Source organism: Emydura macquarii, unplaced genomic scaffold, assembly GCF_026122565.2.
Source record: "Emydura macquarii macquarii isolate MOO-44397 ecotype Brisbane River unplaced genomic scaffold, CSIRO-AGI_Emac_v2 contig_1551, whole genome shotgun sequence".
NCBI classification, from domain to species: Eukaryota; Metazoa; Chordata; order Testudines; family Chelidae; genus Emydura; species Emydura macquarii.
This window is the reverse complement of record NW_027131688.1, coordinates 20,508,312-20,533,585: the sequence shown is the minus strand read 5'-3', so window position 1 is coordinate 20,533,585 and position 25,274 is coordinate 20,508,312. Positions and strand designations below refer to the sequence as shown.

Here is a 25,274-nt window from a genome sequence, read left to right as displayed (position 1 = left end):
AAGAAACTGAGGGTGTCAGAGGAACCATATCCCTGTCGAGCCTCACAGGGCTTTCTAAGGCTTGACGAAGGGGGTGCTGCCCCTATTCAGCCACCTGCCCAACACACACACACAGTGGCCAGAGATTTTTCTGAGGGTTTTGGCTTGTGTAGAATGTGCAGGTACACCCAACAGAAAGGAGCTGCACTGATGGTGTTGGAAGGAGAACATTTTGTAACAGTCTTTACACATCACCCAAGAACTTATGCGTGTTTTAAAATGCTGCAGCAGCAAGCTGCATGAGAGGTGGTAGCTACAGAAGAAGCCCTGACCAGGGTTAGGTTAGCATAACTTATCACTCAGGACTGTGGATTTTTTCACACCCTAGTGACACAGTTATACTGATGTATGTTTATAGTGTAAACCTTGGCTGAGTAAAACACAGCTCATGGCATCGCATTTGTTTTTATAGCCAAAATTTGTAGTAGGGATTCTGGGCAGTCTACACTTAAAATGCTGCAGCAGCAAGCTGCATGAGAGGTGGTAGCTACAGAAGAAGCCCTCCCACTGACCTACCGCTGTTCCCGAATTCCCATTTCAAGGACAAAAAGTTGGTCATGGTGTCTATAATGCTCAGCTCAAACATGTTTCTTTTATATTTCCAGTTTAGCCTTCAAGTACTACTAATACAGTAGTTTCTGAAAGAGCTTATTTTTTTTTAAAATCAAAGCTATATTAAAAAGGACAATCTCAGCAACTTTGATTAATAAACATTATAGCAGTACAAGAAAAAAGGACATTTTGGTTAGATCACAAGATAAAGTTTAGCATAAAATGCTTACTTTAGTGGGAACCGTGAAAGAGATTTATGACCTGATATTCACAGGGGCTGAGCACAGGAAGGATGCTCTAAGTGCCTGGGACATTAACCTGAGACACAGGAGTCGTGGGTTCAACCCCTGGCTCTGTGTTGCATGCTATTTTAGGCAAGTCATTTAAGGTATGTACAAAGCAATGTAAGCCCGGGCTTGAGCCTGTCCTCAAAGATAACCCCCTGCCACGTCAACACACTAATTGTGCCAGCTTAGGACTTGGAGGGTCCAAGCCAGTGTTAAGCTGGACGTAGGGTCTGAGCCTTATTGCTTTCCTGTGTGCACACAGCCCCAGCTTGATTCAGGCCTGGATATATCCCAGAGTTCCTTGTGGCAACTTCCTTAGTCTTCTCTATGCCAACAATCTGTAGTGCAGTCTATTGTACTCTATTACAAATGGAAGCCACTCTCTTGACAAACAGCAGCAGCTCAGGTCAGCATTAACCCATTGTCTGCTGAACAGTCATCTGCAAGCACACTACCAAAGAGCCTGAAGAGTTTTCATGGAGAGCAATCAGAAGCAGTAGTTTTTTGTTTATTTGTTTTTAACAAAAGGATCCGCTTCCTGGTCACAAGATCAGTGCCAGATTTTGGTGCACATTGCCCCGGCACCCCTGCACATGCAGTCCCAGGGAAGGCAGGGGGCCAGAGAGTGAAGTGGGGACCAACCGGCTGCCCTGCAATGATGGGGGAACGGCAGAGCTCCCAGGTCAGCATGTTTGGGGAAGGATGACCCCCAACACCGTGGCCATTCCCCCTTCCTGCAAGGCAGCCACTCGGTCTCTGCTCCGCTCTCTGCCACCTCCCCCATTCCTCCGAAGAAACTAATTAGGCAGTCTGTGCGCTCCTTATGGGCCCGAGTCCCATGAGCAGTGCCATCACAGTTAGGGAACAGGGAAGGCAGTTGAGTTTTCCCGCAATACAACCCATTCGTAGGGCTAGAGTGTCAACTCTGGGAGAGGGGTGGCACCAGGCACTCTGGGATAGGGTTACTTTGACTCAGATCTGTGCACTGATGTGTGGATGCTAGAGCCCTAGGTTTGAGCATGGATCAGAAAATCCTAAACCTAGGCTTAAAATGCAATGTTAATGCTCAAGCTCAGGGTTCCCTGACATGGATCAGCTGACTCCTTCTACCTTAATTCCCCATCTGTAATAATTATAATCTCCTACCTCATAGGTATCTAGTGAGGATAAACACATTTAGCATTGTGAGGTGCTCAGATATTACAGTAACAGGAGCTATACAAGTACCTAAGATATATAGATGCATATAATCCATTGAATCAGGCCATTTATCTTTTAGATCATGCTAACAATACCCATGTTTAAAACACAATCCTAGTGCAGCTTTAGCACAGTTTCTCCTATACACAGTGATTAAGGATATTTTTTATTATTTATTAGCCAGACCATACTATCAACTAGCTCCTACGTAATCGATTGCACTGTTTTATAAATATGATTTTCAGGAACAGATCCCCGCCTACACAAGTGGATTCCTCCTAATCCAAAGTGGCAGTGCTTTTATTTCAGCTTTTGAGAAAAGCTTCTTGCTGCAAATGTTGAGAATGCTGCAAATGTGTTTACCACTTGAACACACAGCTAGCAGCACTACTTTAGGTTAAATATTTAATGAGCTCAAGTTATGTTTTTACTCACTTTGAACAATATTAAGAATTGCACTCTGACAGAATACAAAGCTACTTGTTCTTCCAAAGTATAAATGATTACAAATTCTGATAATACATAATATAAGGCCCTTCATTTTCCTTTTTATTACTTTTCCCCGCAAATGTATTAGTGTTTATTCCAAAATTAGAGAAACAGGTTAAAAAAAGGTAAAACCAGCAAACAAAGGGCAGTGGGGAGAGGGGAGGTTGGTACTCACTGGGTGCAGCAGGCAAGGGGGTACTCACCAAGCAGCATTTAAGGAACCCTCAGATCCCTATGGGTCTGTTGCTGCAGCAGTCGGGCCGTCTCAGCTTCCTGGACTTGACTTCCTGCCCATCTTTCCCTCCCTCCCTCTGCACAGTATCGGGGTGAAACTGGACAGGGCTGCATTGAAGGGTCAAGGTCAGGAGAGGGGCACAGAAGGCTGCACCCCATGAGTTCTGGCACCCTTGCAGACAGAGCCCTCTCCTGACCCTGGCCCTTCACCACAGCACTGTCCAAGGGAAGTGGACAGGGCCACGGTCAGGAGGGGTCTCTGTCTGGCAGGGGAAGCAGCCGGGACTATGCCCTACAGCTGCAGACTGGGGTTATGAGAGGGTTCTGTATGACAGGAGAGCCAGCTCTCCAGGGGTGCAGCCTTTCAATCCCCTCCTGACGATGGCCCTTCAGCATAACCCCATCCACTTTCTCTATGCAGTGGAGGAGCAAGACAGACAGACCAACCAATCACTGTAGCGACAGGCCTGCAGGAAGGCTGCACACTGCAATTATTGGACCCCAATTCAACACAGACCCTTCCAGATCCCAGTCCTTCAGTGCAGCCCCATCCCTTTAAGCATCCCTGGTGAAAAATTCCTGGGTAAAACCCAAAAATTGGCTTTTTCAAAACCCAGGAATTTTTCGTAAAATGAAGAGCCTTAATAATACACTATTGCAACAATAAATTAACCAATTTTACCGTTTCCAGTAAGAAAGCTAATTTGCCAGATTTTAGCAGCTGTAAATAAGATGTATTCTCAAAGTGTTTATGAATAAAGAAGGTGAATATCTTTCTTTTGACACCATGTTATCAAGTAATTTTTATAGTTCACTGTCCAGCTTCAATACTCTTAGAGACTTGAGAAGTATCCTGCCAATTTTGTAGTTTTCCATGTGGCAGATACTGAGGCCTGGTCTCCACTTAAAATTTAGTTCAACCTAGCCACGTCCCTCAAGGGGTGTAAAAAAATTCACACCTAAATGCCATAGTTAAGCTGACCTAACAGACACAGCTATGTCGATGCAGAATCCTTCTGTAGACCAAGCTACTGCCACTTGGGGAGGTGGATTACCTACACTGACAGAAAACCACTTCAGTAGATGCTTTCTACATCTGCACTATGGCATTACAGCAGTGTAGATGCAGCATGATTTATTTCTAATGGAGCCTGAAATTGTCTTGGCAATTTCTGGTTATTTCATTAAGTGATACTAACAGTGCTGGGAAAAGATTGTTATTTACCTTGTAACTGTTGTTCTTCAAGATGTGTTGCTCATGTCCATTCCATTGTAGGTGTATGTGAGCCCTGTGCATGGTTACCGGAAAATTTTTCCCCTTAGCAGATTCCGTAGGGCCGACTTTGGCACCTCCTGGAGTCCCGCACACATGGTGCGGTATATGAGGCACTGCCGGCCCTGCACCCCCTCAGTTCCTTCTTGCCATCAACTCAGACAGCGGGGACGGGGGGCAGGTCATGGAATGGACATGAGCAACACATCTCAAAGAACAACAGTTACAAAGTAACCATCTTTTCTTCTTCGAGTGCTTGCTCATGTCCATTCCATTGTAGGTGACTTGCATGCAGTACCTTAGAGGCAGGCTCTGAGTTCATAAGTTGGTTGACTGCAACACTGCCCTACCGAAGCTGGCATCATCCCTAGTCTGTTGCACACTGGCATAGTGGGACGTAAAGGTATGAACCGACAACCACGTAGCAGCTTTGCATATGTCCTGAATGGGCACCCACGCCAAGAATGCTGCAGAAGACGCCTGTGCTCTGGTGGAGTCAGCGGTGACGTTGCCCGGTAGCGGAACCTTTGCCTGCTCACAGCAGAAGCGTATGTAGGCGGTTGTCCAGGAGGAGATTCATTGCAACGAGACAGGTAAGCCCTTCATCCTTTCGGCCACTGTGATGAACAGCTGCGTGGACTTACGGACCGGCTTTGTCCTCTCCAAGCAGAATCCTAGGGCTCTGCATACATCCAATGTACACCATCTCTTTTTCTCCTTGAAAGCATGAGACTTTGGGAAAAACCACTGACAGGAAAATGTCCTGATTGGTGTGGAATTGTGAAATCACCTTGGGCAGGAAGGCTGGGTGAGGCCTCACCTGGATCTTAGCCTTATAAAAAAATCGTATAAGGCAGCTCCAAGGTGAGAACCCTGATTTCGGACACTGATTCCTAGATGATGTGATAGCTACTAGAAAGGCCACCTTCTATGACAGAAGTGGGCAAGTTGCCATAAGCCTGAATGGCGCCCCTGTCAGTCTAGAGAGGACCAAATTCAGGTTCCAGGGGGTTAGGGGATCCCTGATCTGAGGGTAGAGCTTTTCTGTGCCCTTCAGAAATCTCACTGCCATGGCATAAGAAAAACTGATCTCCCATGAATCGGGGGATGAAAAGCTGAGATGGCAGCCAGATGCACTTTTAGCGAGGCAGTAGCTAGACCCTAAAGCTTGAGTTGCAAAAGGTAGTCCAGGACCACCGGGATCAGCACTTGGAGGGGCGTAATCTGCCATGCTGCAGCCCAGCAAATGAACCTCTTCCACTTGGCCAAATAGGATGACCACATGGAGAGCTTCCTGCTACTCAACAGTATGGTTTGCACCTGAGACGAGCAAGCATATTCCTCCAAGCTCAGCCATTCAGCCTCCACACTGTCAAGGGAAGGGACTCCAGGTCTAGGTGCTGAAGGCACCCCTGGTCCTGGGAAAGTAGGTCATGCCGCCTTGGTAGCTCCAGGGGAGGGGCAACCGACAGCTCCAGGAGCGTCGTGAACCAATGCTGCCTGGGCCACATGAATGCAATAAGGATGACCCTTGCCTTGTCTTTCTTGATCTTGAATAGGACCTTGTGTATTAACAGAATGAGAGGGAAGGCGTACAGCAGCCCCCCTGACCAGGGAATGAGGAAGGCGTCTGACATGGTCCCTTGGTCCTGCCCCTGAAAGGAGCAGAACTGTCTGCACATCCTGTTGACATTGGAGGTGAAGAGATCCACTTGAGGAAACCCCCACCTCCAGAAGATCATGTCGGCAACTGACAGGTGGAGAGACCACTCGTGAGATGGTACAAAGGACCTGCTGAGCCCGTCCGCTGAGAAAATCGTGGCCTATCGCCAGATTCCAGAGACCCACCGCCTCCAGACACAGGGCTCAGGAACGAGCCCCGCTCGGTCTGCTGACATAGTATATTGTGGTGGTGTTGTCTGTCAGGAGCTAAATCACCTTGCCCTTCGAGAAGAGAAGCAGCACCACGCATGCTAACCAGATCACTCAGAGCTTCCTGACATTTATGTGGAGCCCCTGGTCCTCTTCCGACTGCATCCTCTGGGTACCGTGACCGGAGCTGATGTGTGCCCCCAACCCCAGGTCTGAAGCATCGGACATTAGAGTCACTGAGGGGCCCCTGTCTGCAAACGGCATTCCCTCCATCACCGACCGAGGGTCTAACCATCTCTCTAGTGAGGTCAGAACCATGGGGGCACCGTGACAACCCTGTCCACCGAGTGCCTGCTCAGGGCGTAAGCCAAGGCCAGCCATAGGTGAAGCAGTCTGAGCTTCAGGCGGGCGTGGCGGAACACATAGATGCACGCTGCCATATGGCCCAGTAGCTGCAGGCAGACTTGTGCCATTGTAAGGGGAAAGGCCTGGAGGTTCCTGATTGGGCCGGACATGGCCTCGAACCCGGCCTGTGGCAGGAATGCTCTGGCCTGCGTCAAGTCGAGGACTGCCCCAATAAACTCTATCCTTTGTACCAGCACAAGAGTAGACTTCTGCTCATTTACTAGCAGGTCCAACCTGTGACAGGTTGTTCACACGAGGTACAGACTGGCTTGGGCCTGAGCCCTCAACCTGCTTCTGATTAATCAGTCATCCAGATACGGGTAGATCTGTACTCCTCGACACCTGAGATAAGCAGCCACCACTACCATGCACTTTGTGAACACCCTAGGGGTTGACAATAGGCCAGACGGGAGGGCTGTATACTGGCAGTGTGAACCCCCCACCACAAACCTGAGAAACCTTCTGTGACCCGGAAAAATCAATATGTGAAAATATGCGTCCTTCAAATCGAGGGCCGCATACCAGTCTCCTGGATCTAGAGAAGGGTATAATAGAGGTCAGGGAAACCATGCCAAATTTTTGCCTTCTGATGTACCTGAAGAGGGACGGGGACGGGAAGGTGCGGGGAGAAGGAGAGGAAAATTGGAGGGTATAATCCAATCCAATGGTGCCCAGGACCCAGCAGTCTGATGTTATATGGGCCAAGGCCAGGAGGAAAGGAGCGAGACGGTTCAGGAAAGGTGAGGATGCAGGATCCAGGTGTGAGGCTGGAATGCTGTCCTTGTGTGCACCATCAAAATGAGTGCAGCTGACCGCTTGAGCATTGGGAGGTAGGCATCTGCACAGTCGAGAAAGAAGGCGGGCCCTGCCTGCGCTGCCTAATGTTCCTCTCTCTGTCTCTCCTCCTGTAGGTCCCGAAGCGCTGTGCCAGGAACCTGGGTTGCTGCTGTTGCTGGTTCTGCTGGGGCTGAAACCACCTCCTTTAAGCTTGCGGCATGTACAGAGCCAACAAGGGCAGAGTTGCCCCATAGTCCTTAAGCCCATACAGCTTCACACCTGTTTGCTCTGAGAAGAGTGCAGCACCGTCGAACGATAGGTCCTGTATGGACTGCTGCACCTCCTAGGATAGACCAGACGACTGGAGTCACGAGCAACGGCGCATGGAGATCCCCGAGGCCACTGCCTTTGCAGGTGAGTCAGCCGCGTCTGAAGCAGCCTGTTAGGCCGCTCTGGACACTGTCCTGCTCTCCTCCAAAACCATGGAGAAGTCTTAGGCCTGATCCGGAGGTATGGCTTCCCCAAACCGCTTGAGGGAGTCCCACAAGTTATAATTATACCTCCCTAACAATGCCTATTGGTTGGCAACACAGAACTGGAGACTGGCAGTAGAATAAATTTTTCTCCCAAATAAATCCAGTTTCTTGCTGTCCTTGTTTTTGAGGGTTGAGCCACGTTGCCCCTGACTGTCCCTTTCATTTGTCGCCTCCACCACTAGGGAGCTTGGCGCAGGGTGGATGAACAAGTATTCGAAACATTTTGCAGGAACGTAATACTTTTTCTCCGTCCCCTTTGAGGTCAGGGACAGAGAGGATGGAGTTTGCCAGACACCCTTTGCCAACTTTAGGACCCCTTCAGGCACTGGCAGGACCTGGGATGGCGCCACTGATGCCACTACATTAAACAAGTCTTCTGTCTGCTCCTGCAGCATTTCTGTTTCTAGTCCAAGATTGGAGGCCACCCTTTTAGGAGCTCCTGATGCGCCCAGAAGTCGTCCAGGGGAGCCAATGGGCCTGTCACCAGTGCCTCGTCTGGGGAGGAAGAGGATGACTGACCCAGTGCCTGAGGGGCCAGCACTTCTGCTGAGTGCACGGGAGCCCCCAGATATACTCTCCATGGGGTCCAACTCCTCCCGACTCAGAGTCATGGGCCTCCACCGGCAATGCTGGGGCCCCACGATTGCTTCTCTGATGAGACAAGGGAGTAGGGTCCTGAGGTCACTTGTAACCCCCAGGGATTCCAGTACTGCCAGTAGGGTGGCCATTGGCCCTGAGGCCACCCTGGACGGGCCGGGCAGGGACCCTGCCCTTGTCCTTCAGGTGGAGGAGGCTGGGTGGGGGGAGCCGCTAGGTCCTTTCCTCCCCTAGAACTGCCGGACCCTCCTGCCGGTGACCAACATCACCCAGAGCTCAACCATCTCCCCGTCTCCCAGTACCGAGGGGGAGGGGAGTAGTATCATCACCTCCTATCCCAGTGCTCCCTTGACTGATGTTTTGGGGACAGGGAGTACGAATCTGGTGACCAGCAGCACTGCTGCCTGGACCGACTAGAGAGGAGGACCATCTGCTGTAAGAGGAGGAGCAGGAGCAGTGTTTGGGCGACTGGGAGCCTCTTGGAACCGGAGGGGTTCTTCCCTGGGCAAACGCCATGATGCCAGCAACCAGGTTCTGTGTCACCCCTGCACGGGCAAACTCGTCGGTGCCAGTGACCTTGAATGGTGCCAGGCTCCAGACAAGGGGCATCTGCTTGATACCGAGTGGGACCTGAGTCAACTCATCATTGCCACTGCCCTCGGTGCCAGTGATCATGAGTGATGCTCTGGGCTGCCTGGGCTCCTCTGGTACCGGAGCTCTGTCCCCGGAGACCACCTTGGTGCCGGGAAACATGCCCCAGGGGATCGGCCTCTCGGCGGGATCAATCTCCGCCGCAATGACCCATTCCACAGATAAGTGTGTTGGGGGTTTGTTGAGGAGTGCAGCCACTGGGGGGGACCCATCAGAGGTTTCCCCCCTCGATGCAGGCGCCCTACCCTTCGCCCTTTCCGTCCGGGTCAACGGGGTGCGAGAAACAGGAAGGGCCAATAAGTTGGCCACCACCTGAAGCGCCTCCGATGTCGACGGCACTGCAAGGTGTACCAGTCCCCTTCTGCTCTCCAGAGTTGGGGGGTGTTTTGTAGAGGGGCTCACTGCCCCGGGCAAGACCTGCCCCTGCAGGGGTTGCTCAGCACACTGGCTCTGATGTGCCCCAGAGCTCAACCCCACATCCTTCGCCTTCTTCCACGCGGGGGAGTGGTCGTCTGCCAGATGGTGTTTCCTGGGCTTCTTCCTCTGCGGTGAAGAGGAAGCCCGGTGCCGCGATGGAGTCGGTGCCGGCAGAGTACTCTGGACCGACCCAGTGCTCGGTGTCGAAAGGGAGCGGGACGGCTCTGATGCCAGTCTCAGGGCTGCCTCCATTAACAAGGCTTTCAGACAGGTATCTCGGTCCTTTTGAGTCCTTGGTCTGAATGCCTTGCAGATGCAGCACTTATCCTTTCTATGAGATTCCCGAAGGCACTTTAAACAGTCTTCATGGGGGGTCACTAATCAGGAAGGCCTTCCTGCAGGATTTACAAGGCTTAAAGCCTGGACACTGGGGCATACCCCAACACCAGGTGGAGGTCCCTAACGGGACTACCTTATCTATTACTACAACAGTAGCTAACTAACAACTATCTAATAACTACTTAACAAGTACTTATAAAAACAAAGGCTATAGTTAAGGGGCACTCGCAGAAGCAAGCAAGAATGCAGTTCCAGTAACCATGAGTGTCGGAAAGAAGGCACTGAGGGGGCGCAGGGCCAGCAGTGCCTCATATACCATGCCATGCACATGGGACTCCATGGGGTGTCAAAGCCGGCCCTACGGGATCTGCTAAGCGGAAAAATTTTCTGGTAACTGTGCACAGGGTGCGCACACACCTATAATGGAATGGACATGAGAAAGCACTCGAAGAAGAACAGGGTTTAACTCTGAACAGTTTGTGTAAGTCTTACGTTTTACAATGACAGTGGCAAGCTTAAGAAAAACATTCAAATTAGAGATTATTTCCCACTGGATTATAACAATTGCAAGGAAGATTCCATGTTTACCTTGATATAGATAACTGTACACTCTGCCCTCTAATGTCTGGCAGATTAAAAAATTACTTCTCTCAGATCCTTTTGCCACCCAGTTCTTACATCCAACTGACAAGCTGACCCTGTATTTTCCACAGGAAATTGCATGACTGGGATTTTCCATGTAAAGCTTTTGGAATCCCTGTACAATAGGGTTAAATATTTTTAAACAATTCATAACTAACAAGATAAAAAGCTAATTCTACTCAGGAAAAATGAATCCTACATAGTTAAACCATGTTAGGCTAAGAGTACTTATAACCAGTACAGGTAATACTGTTCTACTGTCAATAAAATGAGTGTCATTGCTTCCTAACACATACTACAATGGATCATTTATTATTAAGCAAAAAAGTTCACAAGAACTAGTTCAAATTCTCCTCATCCAGAAGCATGAAATTAAAAAGTTATAAGTTTGTCAATATTGACATTCTCACCATATAAAAAGGGAACGCCCACAAAAATTTGATGCATGAAAAATACATGAGGTGGCTGATACATATATCAAACTCAAAATATTCAACTTATTTCAGTAGTCTACAAGAAAAACTGATTTTTTGTTTCATGCACATTTATTCTAAATTTGACATCAGGAAGAGCATCTCTACCCTGAAAAAAAACCAAAAAACAATCTGTTGATAGCATACACAAACACTGAAATCTAGCTTTTTACATAATAAACTATTTGAAATTGTAATACAAGGGGCATGCTGCAGGCTATTCTGAGGTGGCCCTATCAAAATTTTTCAAGAAAAATGACAAACATCTTGGGTTCATCCTGATGTGGAAATTTTGAAACAAAAACATTTCCCACCCAGCAATACATATGGGCAGCAATGAAACTGACAAGAAATCAGGCCAGTTTCATGCTACTATTGCTTAGAAAAGTTGAGTAGCAGACAGCCATTGGAATTTTTGCACTGGGAAGGATGAATGAAGAATAAAGGCAGGAGAAGTAGCAGAGACAACCACAACTGTGGGTGGGAAGCCAGGAAAGGAGTAGAGTAGTGAGACTCCCCCTTCACTCCCCACAGGAGACAGAGCTACACTGCTGGGGTAAAAGGCAGCAGATAATTCGCTAAATCCAGAGACAAGAGGGTCTTCAAATTTATCAGACAACTACCAGACAAGTATTATCATACAATTCCTACAACCTCCCTTTTCCTTAGCAATATAGGATCAGGGGATTGGCTTTTCGCCTGGCATTTCCTCTAGACATTAGGCCTCCTTATCATTCATGACATACTGATGAAAGTAGCCTTCTGGTTATTAGCAGAATTTCCAACTGTAATGAGTAAGTGACTGTGGGGGTGGGAGGGGAAGGTCAAGAGACGTGCAAAGTGGGGGAGACTGATGGGATGAGTTAGAAAAGAGCAATGCAGTAGAATATGAAACATTTAAATTATTCAGATCCATTAATTTATGCACATTGTTAGGCTCTAACTGTATGATCTTGTTATCATTACCTTTGTCCTCCCTCCCTTCTTTTGACTGTTTATCTTTAATTATATTAAAAGTTGTTAAGGACAGGAACCATCTTTACCTATGTTTGGAGAGCCCCTAGCACTATGTGGTCATGACCTTAATTCAGGCCCTTAGGTATTACTCTAAAGGCTTGTCTACCCACAAAATTTGTATCACTTTAACAATACTGGTATACCTAAAGCAGTACACAGCTATACCAGTACAAAGGTGCTTATAGCGGTATAGCTTACTCCCATACAGAAAGAGGAAGACTGATAAAAGGCACCTTTGTATTAATTAACTGCTTCCACACTAGGGACATTGTTCTGGTATAACTATTAAGTAAAACAAGTCACTCTCCTAACCAGAATTTTTACACTAATACAGAAGTGGTGTGTAGACTAGGCCTAATACAAATGAAATTTTGGAGAGAAGTGAGAAAAGAGGAGAGGATGTACAGAACACAACATAGAGAAAGAGATAATGGGCTGGAGCAAATGATTGAAAAAACAGCAAACAGATGTGAAAGATAATGCAGGAAAAAGATACACCAATTTTATAGGAAAGGGCAATGAAGCGGAAGAAGGTAGAACAAAGCAGAAGCATTGGTACATTACACTCTCAAAATGACAATATTTCATAATTAAACAGTTGTGTATTGTATTTAATTCCTTTAAATCACAAAATGAATAGCCTCAGGGGAGGGGTTCAATAGTATAAGAACAAAACATCTTTTTCGCACTTGCCAGTTGTCACTGGATATACATATCAACCATTGTTTATAAGTAACAAGTCTTTTACTTAGGCCTCATCCACATAGAAGTTATACCAGTTTAATTAAGAGCATTTTTAAACTGATTTAATTAAATTGGTACAAATTTGTGTAAACATTATTAGTTTAAAACTGGCTTTCATCAGTTTAGCTTGCATTGGTAAATTTAGTAATGATGCAAGCTAAACCAATATAAAACAGATTTAATCTTAATTAAGTGTCCTCACAAGGTTTTGCACTGGTTTGACTAAGTCAGTTTAAAAACAGGTACAATTGTGTTTAGACCAGGTCTAAGCAAAGTAACTGTATGCATTTAGCATCACTGTGGGCAAGAGGAGAGAATATGCTGGGCACATTGAGGATGAATGTTATTTCTGCCTTATGTTCATTTAGCTACATGCACATACAGTTAGCCAACATGTGCACACAACTAAGGTAACTGTGCATCAATTATGAGAATCTGGGCGTAGATATTCCAAAATAACTAGAGATTTTGGGCACCTAACCAGAAACATCTTATGATATTCAGAGAATGATTGCTGAGAAGTTTCCAAAAGTCAGGCCCTTTCAAAGGTGTCTCAAGTTGGGCACCCACAAAACACTAATCATGTTTGAAAGTTTAGTTCCTGAGTAAGTACCATTAGGTTTCAAAGATCAGACCATTATGACCTAAAAGGTGGAAAATCATATCTTGGAGACACTTCAGTATGCATAAGTCTGCAAAACAGAGCCATTGGCACATGCTTACCTTAATGAATTACAAGTCCTTCCACTGACTTCTATGGGATTCCTCAAAGTGCATAAAGTTAAGCAAATGCCTAAATCAGGAGTGTCAAACTCGCTCGAGGTGACAGGCCGAAATCACAGAACCTGTACTTTGCAGGGGCCATACAATGCTCTCCGCCGAATATTTCAGGAACTCTGCCCATTTTCGGCGGCGCAGCATCAGTATTTTTGGGCACTACCATTTCGCACATTCAGGAAATTACCTTCAACAACCATAAGGTCTAAAACCTTGTCTTTTTAATTAAGTCTTGCATTTGGATAATCTGAATCTGTCAGAGAAATATAAATGTATCAAGTGGATCAGGAGTTTGACATTTTGGGACTAAAAAGATTAGGATATTGCTTATTCTACTATCAGGAAGGAAGGGAGCCAATATATAGAACAATGAAATAGCAATGGACTGTAAATATTTCAGTTACCTGTCAAGTGTTGGGAGTCAGTTACAAGGATAATTCATCTTGTATCTCAATCAATTGCACTTCAACATTCTCAGTCTGAATTTCTTTACCAGATGACCTATGACACTCATACATTATTATTTTCAAAAGGAAGTATTCAGGTGCTCAGTTAACATGGTGGTGGGCGTGGTATAAGAAGCTAGATAGCTATGTCTACATTAGGTGTACATTCTCACATGAAGTCTGTGGAAGGATTAAAAACTCAGTCCTGAGTCTGTGCAAAGCTTTGATGAACTGGTACCTTTACATTGTCAGGCACAAATACCTATTAGAAAATGTCACCAATGTTACAAATTAAGATTTGCTTGTGGTGGACCATTCTATTCCTTTTGTTGGGATGAGTAAGTCAGTCAGACCCACCAGATTTCATCAAGATTCCTTTTAGTAATAAATTCAAAAATTCTAATACTTGCATTCTCAAATCCAAAGCCTGAATTTATACCTTATTCACTTAAAACTCATCTCAGCCACTTCTTGTCTGAATCACCAACAAACTACATTTACAAAATCTGAAGTGCAAAGGTTTGAGGAATCTAGACAGGACCAAATATCCCTAAGGGATTCTTATTACTAATTTAACTACAGACTAGCATTTATCCATATTAAATATACATATTGAAAAGAAATCTAAAATCAAAATTGGTTTCCATGAAGGAAACCAACGAGACAATTAGTCACTTCAGTTCTATGCCTTGTAGTTAAGCCATTTATTTCCAAGAACTATACAAATTCCATCACTCCCAAATGAGAAATATGCATATTTATACAAGAGCTAGTTTAACTTCACCTGATAAAGAGATGCAATGCAATGTAGTTCATTGACTAAACTGACTGACACCCAATCAGTTCTTATACTGAGATTCACTGGTGCCAACTGAAAGTTGTAGTGACAAAAGTATTTTCTTGGCAAAACTCAATTTAGAGCAATATCACATGAAAAAGCTATGTTAAAAGAAGGTTATTTAGGTTCAAAATTCCTACAACTGAAAGTTAGGAAACGTTCGCTTTATGATTGCAACCATAGTTGTGCCCCCTTGTGCATCCATCCTGTGCACTGAATAAGACCGAGGTCCACTTAGAAAAATAATATGCGATCATATATTTAAAGACAATACAGGGGAAAGAATTTAGACTGCCCAATTTTTGGCTGCCAGTACATTTTCTAACTTTCAAGTCTCAAGCAAAATGTTATTTTAATGCAGTTTAATATGCAATTTTCTGACAAAGTTTTCCTTAATATAAATAAATGGTGATTTTTAGCAGCTTCTCTCTCAGCAAAACATGAGCAGAATTTCATGGGACAAAGAAAAGGCACTTCTCTAGCCTAAGGACTTTCTCATTGCTTAATTTCAAGGGCCTGTGGCAAATAATAGAGGTATGGGGGATTCTAAATGAAAAAAAGACACTGGAATTTTTAGGCAACAAAAATACAGAGGTGCTGCCATCTTCCCTTATATAACACCACACATTTTGCCAAAAAAAAAAAAAAGCAAGTTTGTATTCAGAGATCAATCTTTTCACCAATTAACCAAAAATTATTTAAATTTAATCTGAATTTAATCATTCTGTAAAGATTAAGAAGGAGAATATAAAGTGAGTTCTTGTCTTGTCACAAGAAACATTATGTCATCTACCATAGATTCATAGATTCCAAGACCAGAAGGGAGCATTCTGATCATGTAGTCTGACCTCCTGTGTAACACAGGCCAGAGAACTTCCCCAAAATAATTCCTAGAGCAGATTTTACAGAAAAACAACATCCAATCCTACTTTTAAACTGCCTGTGATAGAGAATCCATCACAACATCTGGTAAATTTTTCCTGGGCTTAATTACTCTAACCATTACAAATTTACACTATTTCCAGTCTGAATTTGACCAGCTTCAACTTCAAACCACTGGATTGTGTTATACCTTTCTCGGCTATATTAAAGAGCTCATTATTAAATATTTGTTCCCATGTAGATACTTGGACTAATCAAGCCACTCCTTAACCTTTTTATTAAGATAAATAGACTGAGTTCCTTGACTTTTTCACTATAAGGCATGTTTTCTAATCTTTTAATCATTGTTGTGGCTCTTTTCTGAACCCTCTCCAGTTTGTCAACATCCTTCTTGAAGTGCAGGCACCAGAGCTGGACACAATAATCCAGCAACAGTCACATCAGTGCCACATACAGAGGTAAAATAACTTCTCTAATTCTACTTGAGATTCCCCTATTTATGCATCCCAGGATCACATTAATTCTTTTACCCACAGCGTCACACTACCAATGACCGAGAGTCCCGCTATTCATATTTAATGCATTAAAATGGGTGTTCAAAACTAGGAGAAGCACTGGATAAAATTTGAAAATGGGAATTAGACATTCTTGCAAGAGGGATAAGCTCCTGCGTGTTACTTTTGAAAATGTTACCCTAAATAACAATTTGACACCTCCCTTAATTTGGCATACGAAAACATATTATAAAGGCTTAGTCGCATGTCAATATTAAGATTCAGGCAAGATCTCCATTTAAAGCAAAGATACATTCTTTTAATGATTTCATTTAAAAAAAAGGTTGAATCTTCTCAACATTTACAGCACAATCTGTTAGTAAAGATGGAATTTTCTGGGACTGCTGCCTAATTGGTTGCTTAGTTTGAGTTTAATTTAAAAATGGGATATTTCAAAAAATTCAGTGTGACTTTTTTTGCAGACCCCTTTGATAACAAGTGTCTGGTTGGTCACCCTTCAGCTTTTTCATATAGTTAGGACTTCTTACCAAGTACTTTCGAATATACATTAGGTTGTAATCAAGCACTTATGATTTTGTTTTCCTATTCCCCTGCTACATTGACAGACTAAACATAGGTGTCACATCTTAGACTTACAATGAAGCTCTTCATGCCTTCAGTAAAAGTCAACACTACATCACCAGTGGATGATACCACTAGTAAAGATTATCACTATTTCCCATGGAACTGAAATTAAAGACTGCCCTCCTGCCCTCAAAGATGGCTGCCATTTCACTAAAATTCACCACTGGTTGACATGAATGAAATAATATATATATATATAGAGTTGGATGCTGTGCTATAACTTACATACTGTAATGTTTTTTCACTCAGCTCTCTTTTAAAAGGATACTTTCTCACTATGTGAATTAAATAAACGATTTTTAAAGAGAACAAAGCAACCTCTATACATACACTTCATCAGCAGGATTTGAACACACAGACCTTCAGATTCCCACCTTAACCTCCACACCATTTGAGCTACTGAACTAATTTTTTTTAAATGTGGGAAAGACCTAACACACATGCTGTCAGATAATTACAACTATTTACTAGATGGCAGGAGGAAGCTAGAGATTGCTCATGGCTGTGGGCGAAGAGTGTTACCCTATGATCAGAGCAAGAGGACTGGAAGTCAGGACTCCTAGATTCTATTCCTGGCTGTAGAAAAGGAGTGTTGTCTAGTGACTAAAGCCATGGCTTAGGAGTCATTACCAAGAATTGAAATCTGGCAAAATCCTTCTAACTTTAAGAGACTCGGGTATGTAATATTAAGAACTTGGCTTCTACTCCCAGTAAGAACACTGCACAATCTCTGAGTCATCTTATTTGTAAAACTGTGTGGTTGATACCTGACTACCTTCTAAGGTGTGGAAAGGGGTGGGAGGGACAAATGAAGCCTTTTTCAATAAGTTAAAAAATTGAAAAGAAATGTGAACAGCTAAAAGCAGAAAAGAAAAGATCTGAACTCCTTTCCTGACTTCCAGTTCAGGTTGCCTTCCCCTAGACTAAAGGTTTCTTGATGGTACCTCTAAACCCTCTCTTCCTTTCCCCTGACTGAGAGCTTGATTCAGCTGAAATACTACACTTGAGAGCACTGCTTGCCATGGGAAAATTAGACTGTCCTGAGTCAAGAAGGCAGCCTCTTGGCTCAGTTCCAATGGGCCTAAAGCCACAAGGAAGACGACCAACCCCTACGTTCTATTATTGTTAGGAAACAGTGAGGAGACGGAGCAGAGGCTTTTTGCATGGACAGTCAGGAAGCAGCAATCAGAGTCCCAAGAAGAGAGAAGCTATGAGCTCCAGTGTGAGGGGCTCAGCAGCTTCTGTAAAGCTTTGCAGTTCTGAGATGTCATCCACTGTAAGGAATTGTGGCCAGCCTAGTGGAGTAGATATGGTAATTTACATTTTTTTCTACTGCCCCAAGAACATGAGCTCCCTTGTGCTGGACTTAGGAAGAGTTTCCCCCCAACACACACACTTCAAAGCATTTCTGCTTCCTCCACATTATAAGCCATAAGAAATACTGAGATGAATCCCTACTTGTCCTTCCATGCCCAAAGCCTCCTTGCCAAATTAAGAACCTATGAAAATCCATAAACAAATGTTGTCCTTATAAGTGATTAAGTTAGGTTATGTGTGATAACCCCAAGGTTCAAAACCCAAAGAAAAAAAATGCCAGTTACAGGTCACCTCTTAAATCATCCAAATGTCTACACAGCACATTTTCTTTGACAGTGACAAACTCAATGTTGTCAGAAGGAAGCTCCTTATGCATGAACAGACAAGGAGACTCACTGATCCTCCTCAAAGTAAAACAGAAACGCTAACTACAACCGCATATTTCCCTCACGAACAACAATTTACACTCAACTTGTGCACATCCAACCTTGAATATTTGCTAATACTGATGAGCCTGCAATTAAGATTTTGCTTTCTATCGCAAGGAAAATTCATAAATTGTGCACTGTGTTTCTTTATTACTTGAAAGCAGAAGCCAGTTCCTTATGACGAGGAGTCCTTCAGCGGAAACATGCTGTGAGGGCATTAGGGTACAGATGAAAGATGTCCCATAATCTGCATTTCTTTGCTTTCTTTTAGGGTTTACACAGTTGGGGATGGGGGAGAACATATTAATCCACCTAAATCGTTTTAAGGGTAGTTTTTTGCATATGGAAAATAAATATACAGCACTCCATTTTTAGACCAGTTTCCTTTCCATAAAACTGTTTTGATTACAAACTTCTATCCCTACTTATAAATGATATAGCACCAGATGGCAGTTACATGCATTATAATTATTTATTAAATAGCTACTTTGTTACATTGAGAATGCCTACAGTTATTGATTTGATAGTACCACAATGCAATAAATATACTGCTATCATTGCTAGCTATATTTCCCATCAAGCCAGCAAGCTTTTCAAATGTATTCAGTGAGTACGATGCATAAGAAACCAAGAAGCAATTTTACAAGCAACAACAGTATAATTAGTCTGTCATTAACACACTGGATGACAATACGGTGGCTGCCCAATAAGAGATGCTCACCAAAGGACAGTAGAGAAAGTATTTTATCCTCCAGAAACCAGCCTTCCCTAACCCCTCTTCTCAATCTCTGGGCTAGACTATGACCACAGTCTGTTACAATCATATTCTGTAACTTATTTGCACATAAATTCAACAAGTGAAATGATCATACAAAATTGGTTTACAAGAACATGGAAACAGAATGCACTCTGCAGATGACATACAAAAAGCTCCCAGTACAAAACAAATGATCAATGCATCCATGGCTACAGACCTGCAAAGCAGATGCGATAAAGTGGTTAATTATTCAGTTGGCAATCACATTACTGACGTCAATAGATGACTCCCCAGGAAGCGAATCCCCTTAGTTTGTTAGCCTATAACAAAGAGCTGCGGTGCCCACAGTAGCTAAGGAAAACCAACTATCTGACATTTTAGTGCACTAGTCTAACACTAAGATATTTATTAAGATAAAGGAATAGACTCCTTTACAGCCCACTCCTGAAAGAAATTATTTTTAAAAAGAGTGTTTCTTTAAAAATACAATTCACGAATGTGCGACGAACAGGATAATACAAGGTGCCCATGAGCTTGTGTTACTTCCCCCACAGCCTTATATCCCATGACATTAGTCACCTTCACCAGTCAGTCTTCTTCATCTCATTTTTTCAACCACCCCAAACAAGTCAGCCATCATCACCAAATCAGTGTAAACCAAGGCAGTAGTTCCAGCCCAGTTTCTGACAGCACTATGTCAAATGACTACCTATAGATAAAATTCTTAAAGTAGTCTCACACCTTTACATGAAAAAGGTTTTTATTCTATGTGCCACCACCTGCACCTGCCTTTTCCTTTGTCAAGACGACTATAGGTTATCAGTCATTAGGTTGGTTAATACCATGAAACTAACACAAATAATGGTGCTAACACAAGGATTGTCCAGAATTGCCCTTTTCCCTCAGGTGTGTGTTCACACTAAAGACTGCACCCTAAATGTCAACTATCCACCCCCCCTCCCCCAAAATACCCTCCCCTTCAACTGATTACAACAAATCTGCCACAAACAGGCACAAAGCCTTACTAAATAAGGGGCCTGCCCCTGCTGCCCCCACCCTTTCCAGGTAGGCAACACTAAAAAAAGTCACCGGATTAGCCTGACATTTCAGGCTAAGCCTAGCGGGGTTTCAGGACAAGGGCACTCCGTGACCGCTCCGTTTACTCGCTGCCACGCCAGGCGGCTCTTTTGGCAAGGAGGCAGAAAGCGGGGAGGCAGCTACGGGGCTCCGAGGGTCACAGCCTAGCGGCTGGGGCGTTACCAGGGGAGGCGTCACAGCCAGGCGGCGGCCTCTCCCCTCCACTGCAAAGCACCGGGTTTAAACCCGGGGAGGCAGGCGATGACTAGCCGGCGCTACCCTCCCCAGCCAGCGCTCCCTAGCCCCGAGATCCAGGGCAGCTCCGGGGCTTTCCTTTCCTCCCCCTCCCGCCGGGAGCTGCCCGAACCGCCGGCCTGCGCCCCGTGCCCGTCGGCGACCCCGCCCCCCGCAGGCCTCACCCCACTCGAGGAAGTCGGAGACGTATCGGTCCCTGCGGAGCGGCGAGTCGCGGCTGCACTCGGTGTAGAGCCCGACCAGCAGATCCAGCAGCGCCTCCACGCTCAGCGCGCCCTCGTTGGGCCGCGGCCCGTCCAGCAGCAGCTGCTCCAGCTTCTTCAGCCGCACCTTGGCCGACATGGTGCCGCCGGGCGGAGCCGGGGCGCGCCGGCCCGGGCAGGGGGACGGGGACTCACAGAGGCCCGAGACGCCGCCGCCGCTTCAACGTTCCCGCAGCAGCGGCAGCACCATCCGCTCCGCGGCGCTCGGCTCGACGGTCCGGACCCGGCAGCGGCGGGGTCTCCTCCTCCCCCTCACGCCGACATCTTGGGAGGCCCCCCGGAGGCCGAGCAGCTGCTTCCACGGGCTCTGCCCCAGGCCCGGCTGGTCCATTGACCGGTCCGCCCGGACCCGGCCTCCTGCGCCCGCCTGGCCGCCGCGTCCAACTCCTCTCAGCGCCTGGGAGCCCGGCCCGGCCCGGGGAGCAGGGGTGCGCCGCGCCTACTCCTCTTAAAGGGACCGGGGCGAGGTTCAGGTAGCCCTGGGCAGCGGCTCCTCCTTAGCGGCAGCGAACGCGGCTCTGTGCAAAGCACCGACCGAGCGGCCCCAGCCGGGACCCAGACTGAGAGCTGCTACGCCCACCACGCTGGGTTGGCGTCTGCACGCACAGACGTGTGGGACGGGGCGAAGCCGTACCGAGGAGTCTTGGGAACAGCCGCTTGCCGTAGCATGAAATGGGGAAGGACAGCAAACAACTCTCTTTGGAATGACCTCAGCAGATTCGTCACCCAGGGGGGAGGCGAAACAATTCGTTTCAGTAGATTCGTTCTCTGGTAACGAGGGGAAGTAGAAGGTGGCTTTGGCTTCTCCTCAGCAGATTCGCGTCGACTCTTTTCTTGTGTCTGAGCTGTCCCTAGCTAAATGGTGGCAGGTGGGGGTATCAGGTAGAGCCAGTGGGTGAGGTGACCCGAGGGCAGGTGTGGAACAGCTGTGTTTCACACCAGCTGCCCCTGCAGCCTGGCAGATATAAAACACTGGCACCAGTTCCATGCGCTCAACACCACAGTCAGGCCCCAAAGCGATGGCCAGTTGGGTGCAAATCCCCCAGGGAACAGGAGAGTGAATCGCCCGGGACTGGCCCTGGGGTTCCAGCACCCAATGGGGACATAGCCCACCCTTGCCCGTGCGAGTACAGCTTCGCCTTCAACCCTACACGTGGCCCAGGGTCTGCTCGCCTCACCAAGGTAGGGACAGAGCATAGCACCTGGCAGCCCCAGGGCAGGCCCCAAAGAGCCATATGGTGCAGTGCCATGGGGGGCCTGAGCTGCTTATCAGGGCAGTCCAGGAGTTGTCTCCAAGGGCCCCGGCCAGTCAGGGCCTGAGGGAAGCCGTCATCGCTGCAGGCCCTTCAGAAAGGATGGAGCAGTGCATGCTTGGAATTGCCAGCTCCAACAGTCACAGTTGTTCGGGGCCCAGGAGTGTAAATGGGCCTCTCAGAGTACGGTTACTGGGTTATAATTTGAAATGCATCTGCAGGTCAGCCTGTTCCAAAACCACCGCCCAAGATTTAGTAATGGTCCGCCACAGTGGAGGTATAACTAGATTCGGTCACAGGTATTTTTAGTAAAAGTCAGGGACAGGTCACGGGCAATAAACAAAAATTCATGAAATCCCGCAACCTGTCCCCTGACTTTTACTAAAAATACCATGTGGTGAGAGGGAGACAGAGCTGCCAGGTCTTGCAGCTGTTCCAGTCCACTGCTCTGGCAGACTGGCTGCTGATTAGCTGTTGGGCCACCTCGGGGCAGGCTGCCGGTCAGCTATTCAGCAACAGCTCTGGGGCCAAAAGCTGCTCCAGCCCTGCCCAAGAAGTCATAGAGGTCCCCGAAAGTCACGGAGTCCGTGACCAAATCGTATCCTTAGGTGTAATTTATCTGGCAGGTCAGAGATCAGGGGAGGGATTTTACACTGTGATAAAAGGTAATTTAATGGTAGCCAAGATAATACAACTTCTTATCAAAAAAATAATAAAAGGGGATTTTATTTAACCTGGAACAAATGGAACAGGATTCTACCTACCTACAAAAACATTAAAGAGATGAAGAATATATATATAATTAAAAAATGTATAAGGGTTTGTCTATACACACACACACAGTAACTTACTACCACGTGTACTTAACAACACATGTTCCTCTAAATGAAGAAATACATCTATATCTATCTCAGCATGCACAGCTTATTATAGGGTTGGTTTTTTTTCCTAGTTCAAAGTTCTCTTTTCCCCAAAAATGTCACTAGGTGCTGTCTAATACCCAAGTCAATATCTGAGCCTCAAGCACCTCTCATGACTTCCCGAAGAGATGGACTCAACTCCAGTGATGTTTGCTTGCGGGTGCACATTAGACCAGACCCACTGGAACTGCAGGACCTTTGATACTCCTAAATCTCCAGGACAACAGGAATCGATAGGAGATGACTGGAACCAATGCTCAGGAACAAACAGGAACAGATGCTCAGGAACTCGCCATCAAAGACAGACTGACTTGACTAGCCAGCTTTAAACTAAGGGACCATCTTCTGTATATCTGTCTGTCCTGCTCAATCTCAGTCTCTCAATTTACTCTTGGTTCCTTCTGATCCTCTGGCTGCCCTCTCTCACTCTCCGTTTCTCTCAGTTTACTCACAGACTCTCAGTTTCTCTGTCACTCTCTCTCCCTGTCTCTCTTAAGTTCAACAATGCCTGCCTCTGTCCCTCAGATGTCTCCCCTCTTCTCCTCCAACTGTCATTTCCCCTCACTGAGAGGGGAGGTGATACCTTCTTTCACTTGCTCAAAGGGAGGGGCTACCTCCTTTCCATAGAAAAATGACAGTGTATTCACCCTGAACACACCTTAAATCACATGTTCCCATACAGGGTGGTGTCCTTTTACAATATTTACATTAGCATTCCATACTTGCAACTGCCAGAGCCACAGCTGTTTGGGACTTGATGCAGCATTGCATACTTGGAACTAGCATTTCTCAGAGCCACAAACATTCTGGACAGGGCAAAGAGATCCCTAGTAGGAGTCTATACTAGAGTATTTTGTCGAAAAAAGTCAACTTTTCTCGACAAAAGAGTGCTGGTGTACACATTGCAATCACCACTCCTCCCACCCCCCGCGGCCAACAAAACTGCCCTGTTTTTTCAACAAAATAAAACCATCTCAACAAAGGTGTAGGACTTTTGTCAGCATAGTTAGGACAACACAGTGTCAATGTAGACACTGTGTCCCCCTACATTGGTGGTGGGGCTGCCAAAGTGGAAGCCTGGGTGGCTGGTTGAGCGTGGCAGGAAGCCCAGGCAGCTGCAAGCCAGGGCAGCTGGTTCCCAGTTCTGGCTGGGAGCAGGGCGAGAAGCCTGGGCTACTGCAAGCTTGGGCGGTTGGTTCCTGGCTGGAATGGGCAGCCATGTCAATTTCATGGCTCAGCTCCACCAGCAGGGAGCAGGTAGAGAAGCTCCCTGACTTTTTGCTCTGGCTCCCAGCCAAGAGCAGAGACTAGCATCCCCGGCATCTCACCCCACTCCCAGCCAGGACCGGGAACCAGTTGCCCAGGCTTCTTGCCCTGCTCCCAGCCAAGACCAGGAACCAGCTGCCCCAGCTTGCAGTAGCCCAGTCTTCTCGCCCCAGATAAGCCCCTTCACCACAGCAAGGCGAGAACACATTAAGAGTTTGGAGAAGTATCACCAACGATGCATTCAGAAGATCCTTCGCATCAAGTGGGAAGATTGCCACACTAATACCAGCATCCTCACTGAAGCCAATGTCACTAGCATTGAAGCAATGATCCTTAAGTACCAACTATGCTGGGTTGGACATTGTGTACGGATGTCGGATTTTCACCACCCAAAACAAATTCTCTACTCTCAGCTCACCAATAGTCAATGATTTTTTGGCAGTCAGCAGAAACTCTACAAAGATACTCTGAAAGCTATCTTAAGAAAATTGATGTGGACATAATAAGTTGTAAGAAGTAAGCCACCAACCAACCTCAGTGGCACCATATCCTCCATCAGGCAGTGGCCTTCTTTGAGGGAAGCGTCTTGCCCTTGAAGCTGACATCTGTCTGTAGTGCTCTAAGCACTGAAATGTCAGAATTGGCTTACTACTGCTCCTGCTTTACTTGAATGGAGCTCTTGGCATTTTCCACTTGTTACTTCTGTTGTACATCTTTCTCGGAATGAGTTGATCAGAACAAAGGCTTAAGAATGCAGAGGTTGAAAGACACTGAAATAGGATCTGTCCTTCCTCTTCATGTCCACTGCTGCAGGTGATGGTAATCTCAGCCTCCCTCATGAGGGAAGAGGGTGTACAGGGAACTGCAATTGGATGCAGTAATATCCATTATTTGTCTCTGCCTCTTGCTAATGGTGATTCCAAAGTCAAGAGGTCTGATTCTTTTGGACCTCTTTTACACCACTTCAACTGTGACACTTTTCAGACTTTCCTGGGGTGTTTTGGTTACAGTAATTCTATTGACTTTAGTAGTTATCTCTGGCTTACTACAGTATGAATGGAGAATTAGGTCCAAGGCTTGGAAAGACGGAGGATGGGCCAAAAGATAATATT

At 46.1% G+C, this 25,274-nt stretch overlaps 1 protein-coding gene across 5 annotated transcripts in view; it reads right to left on the bottom strand.

Annotated features, from left to right (window-relative positions):
- Positions 1-21,778, bottom strand: part of CDC42BPB (CDC42 binding protein kinase beta) — a 159,803-nt gene extending 138,025 nt beyond the window's left edge. For all 5 annotated transcript variants that reach the window (XR_010921157.1, XR_010921158.1, XR_010921159.1 and 2 more), the window contains exon 1: positions 20,625-21,778. Coding sequence is in view for 2 of the 5 variants with exons in the window: in XM_067555018.1 (XP_067411119.1) it covers positions 20,625-20,802 (178 nt within the window). In the remaining 3 variants the exon portion in view is untranslated. The remainder of the gene's footprint in view (positions 1-20,624) is intronic.
- Positions 21,779-25,274: the final 3,496 nt, after the last annotated feature.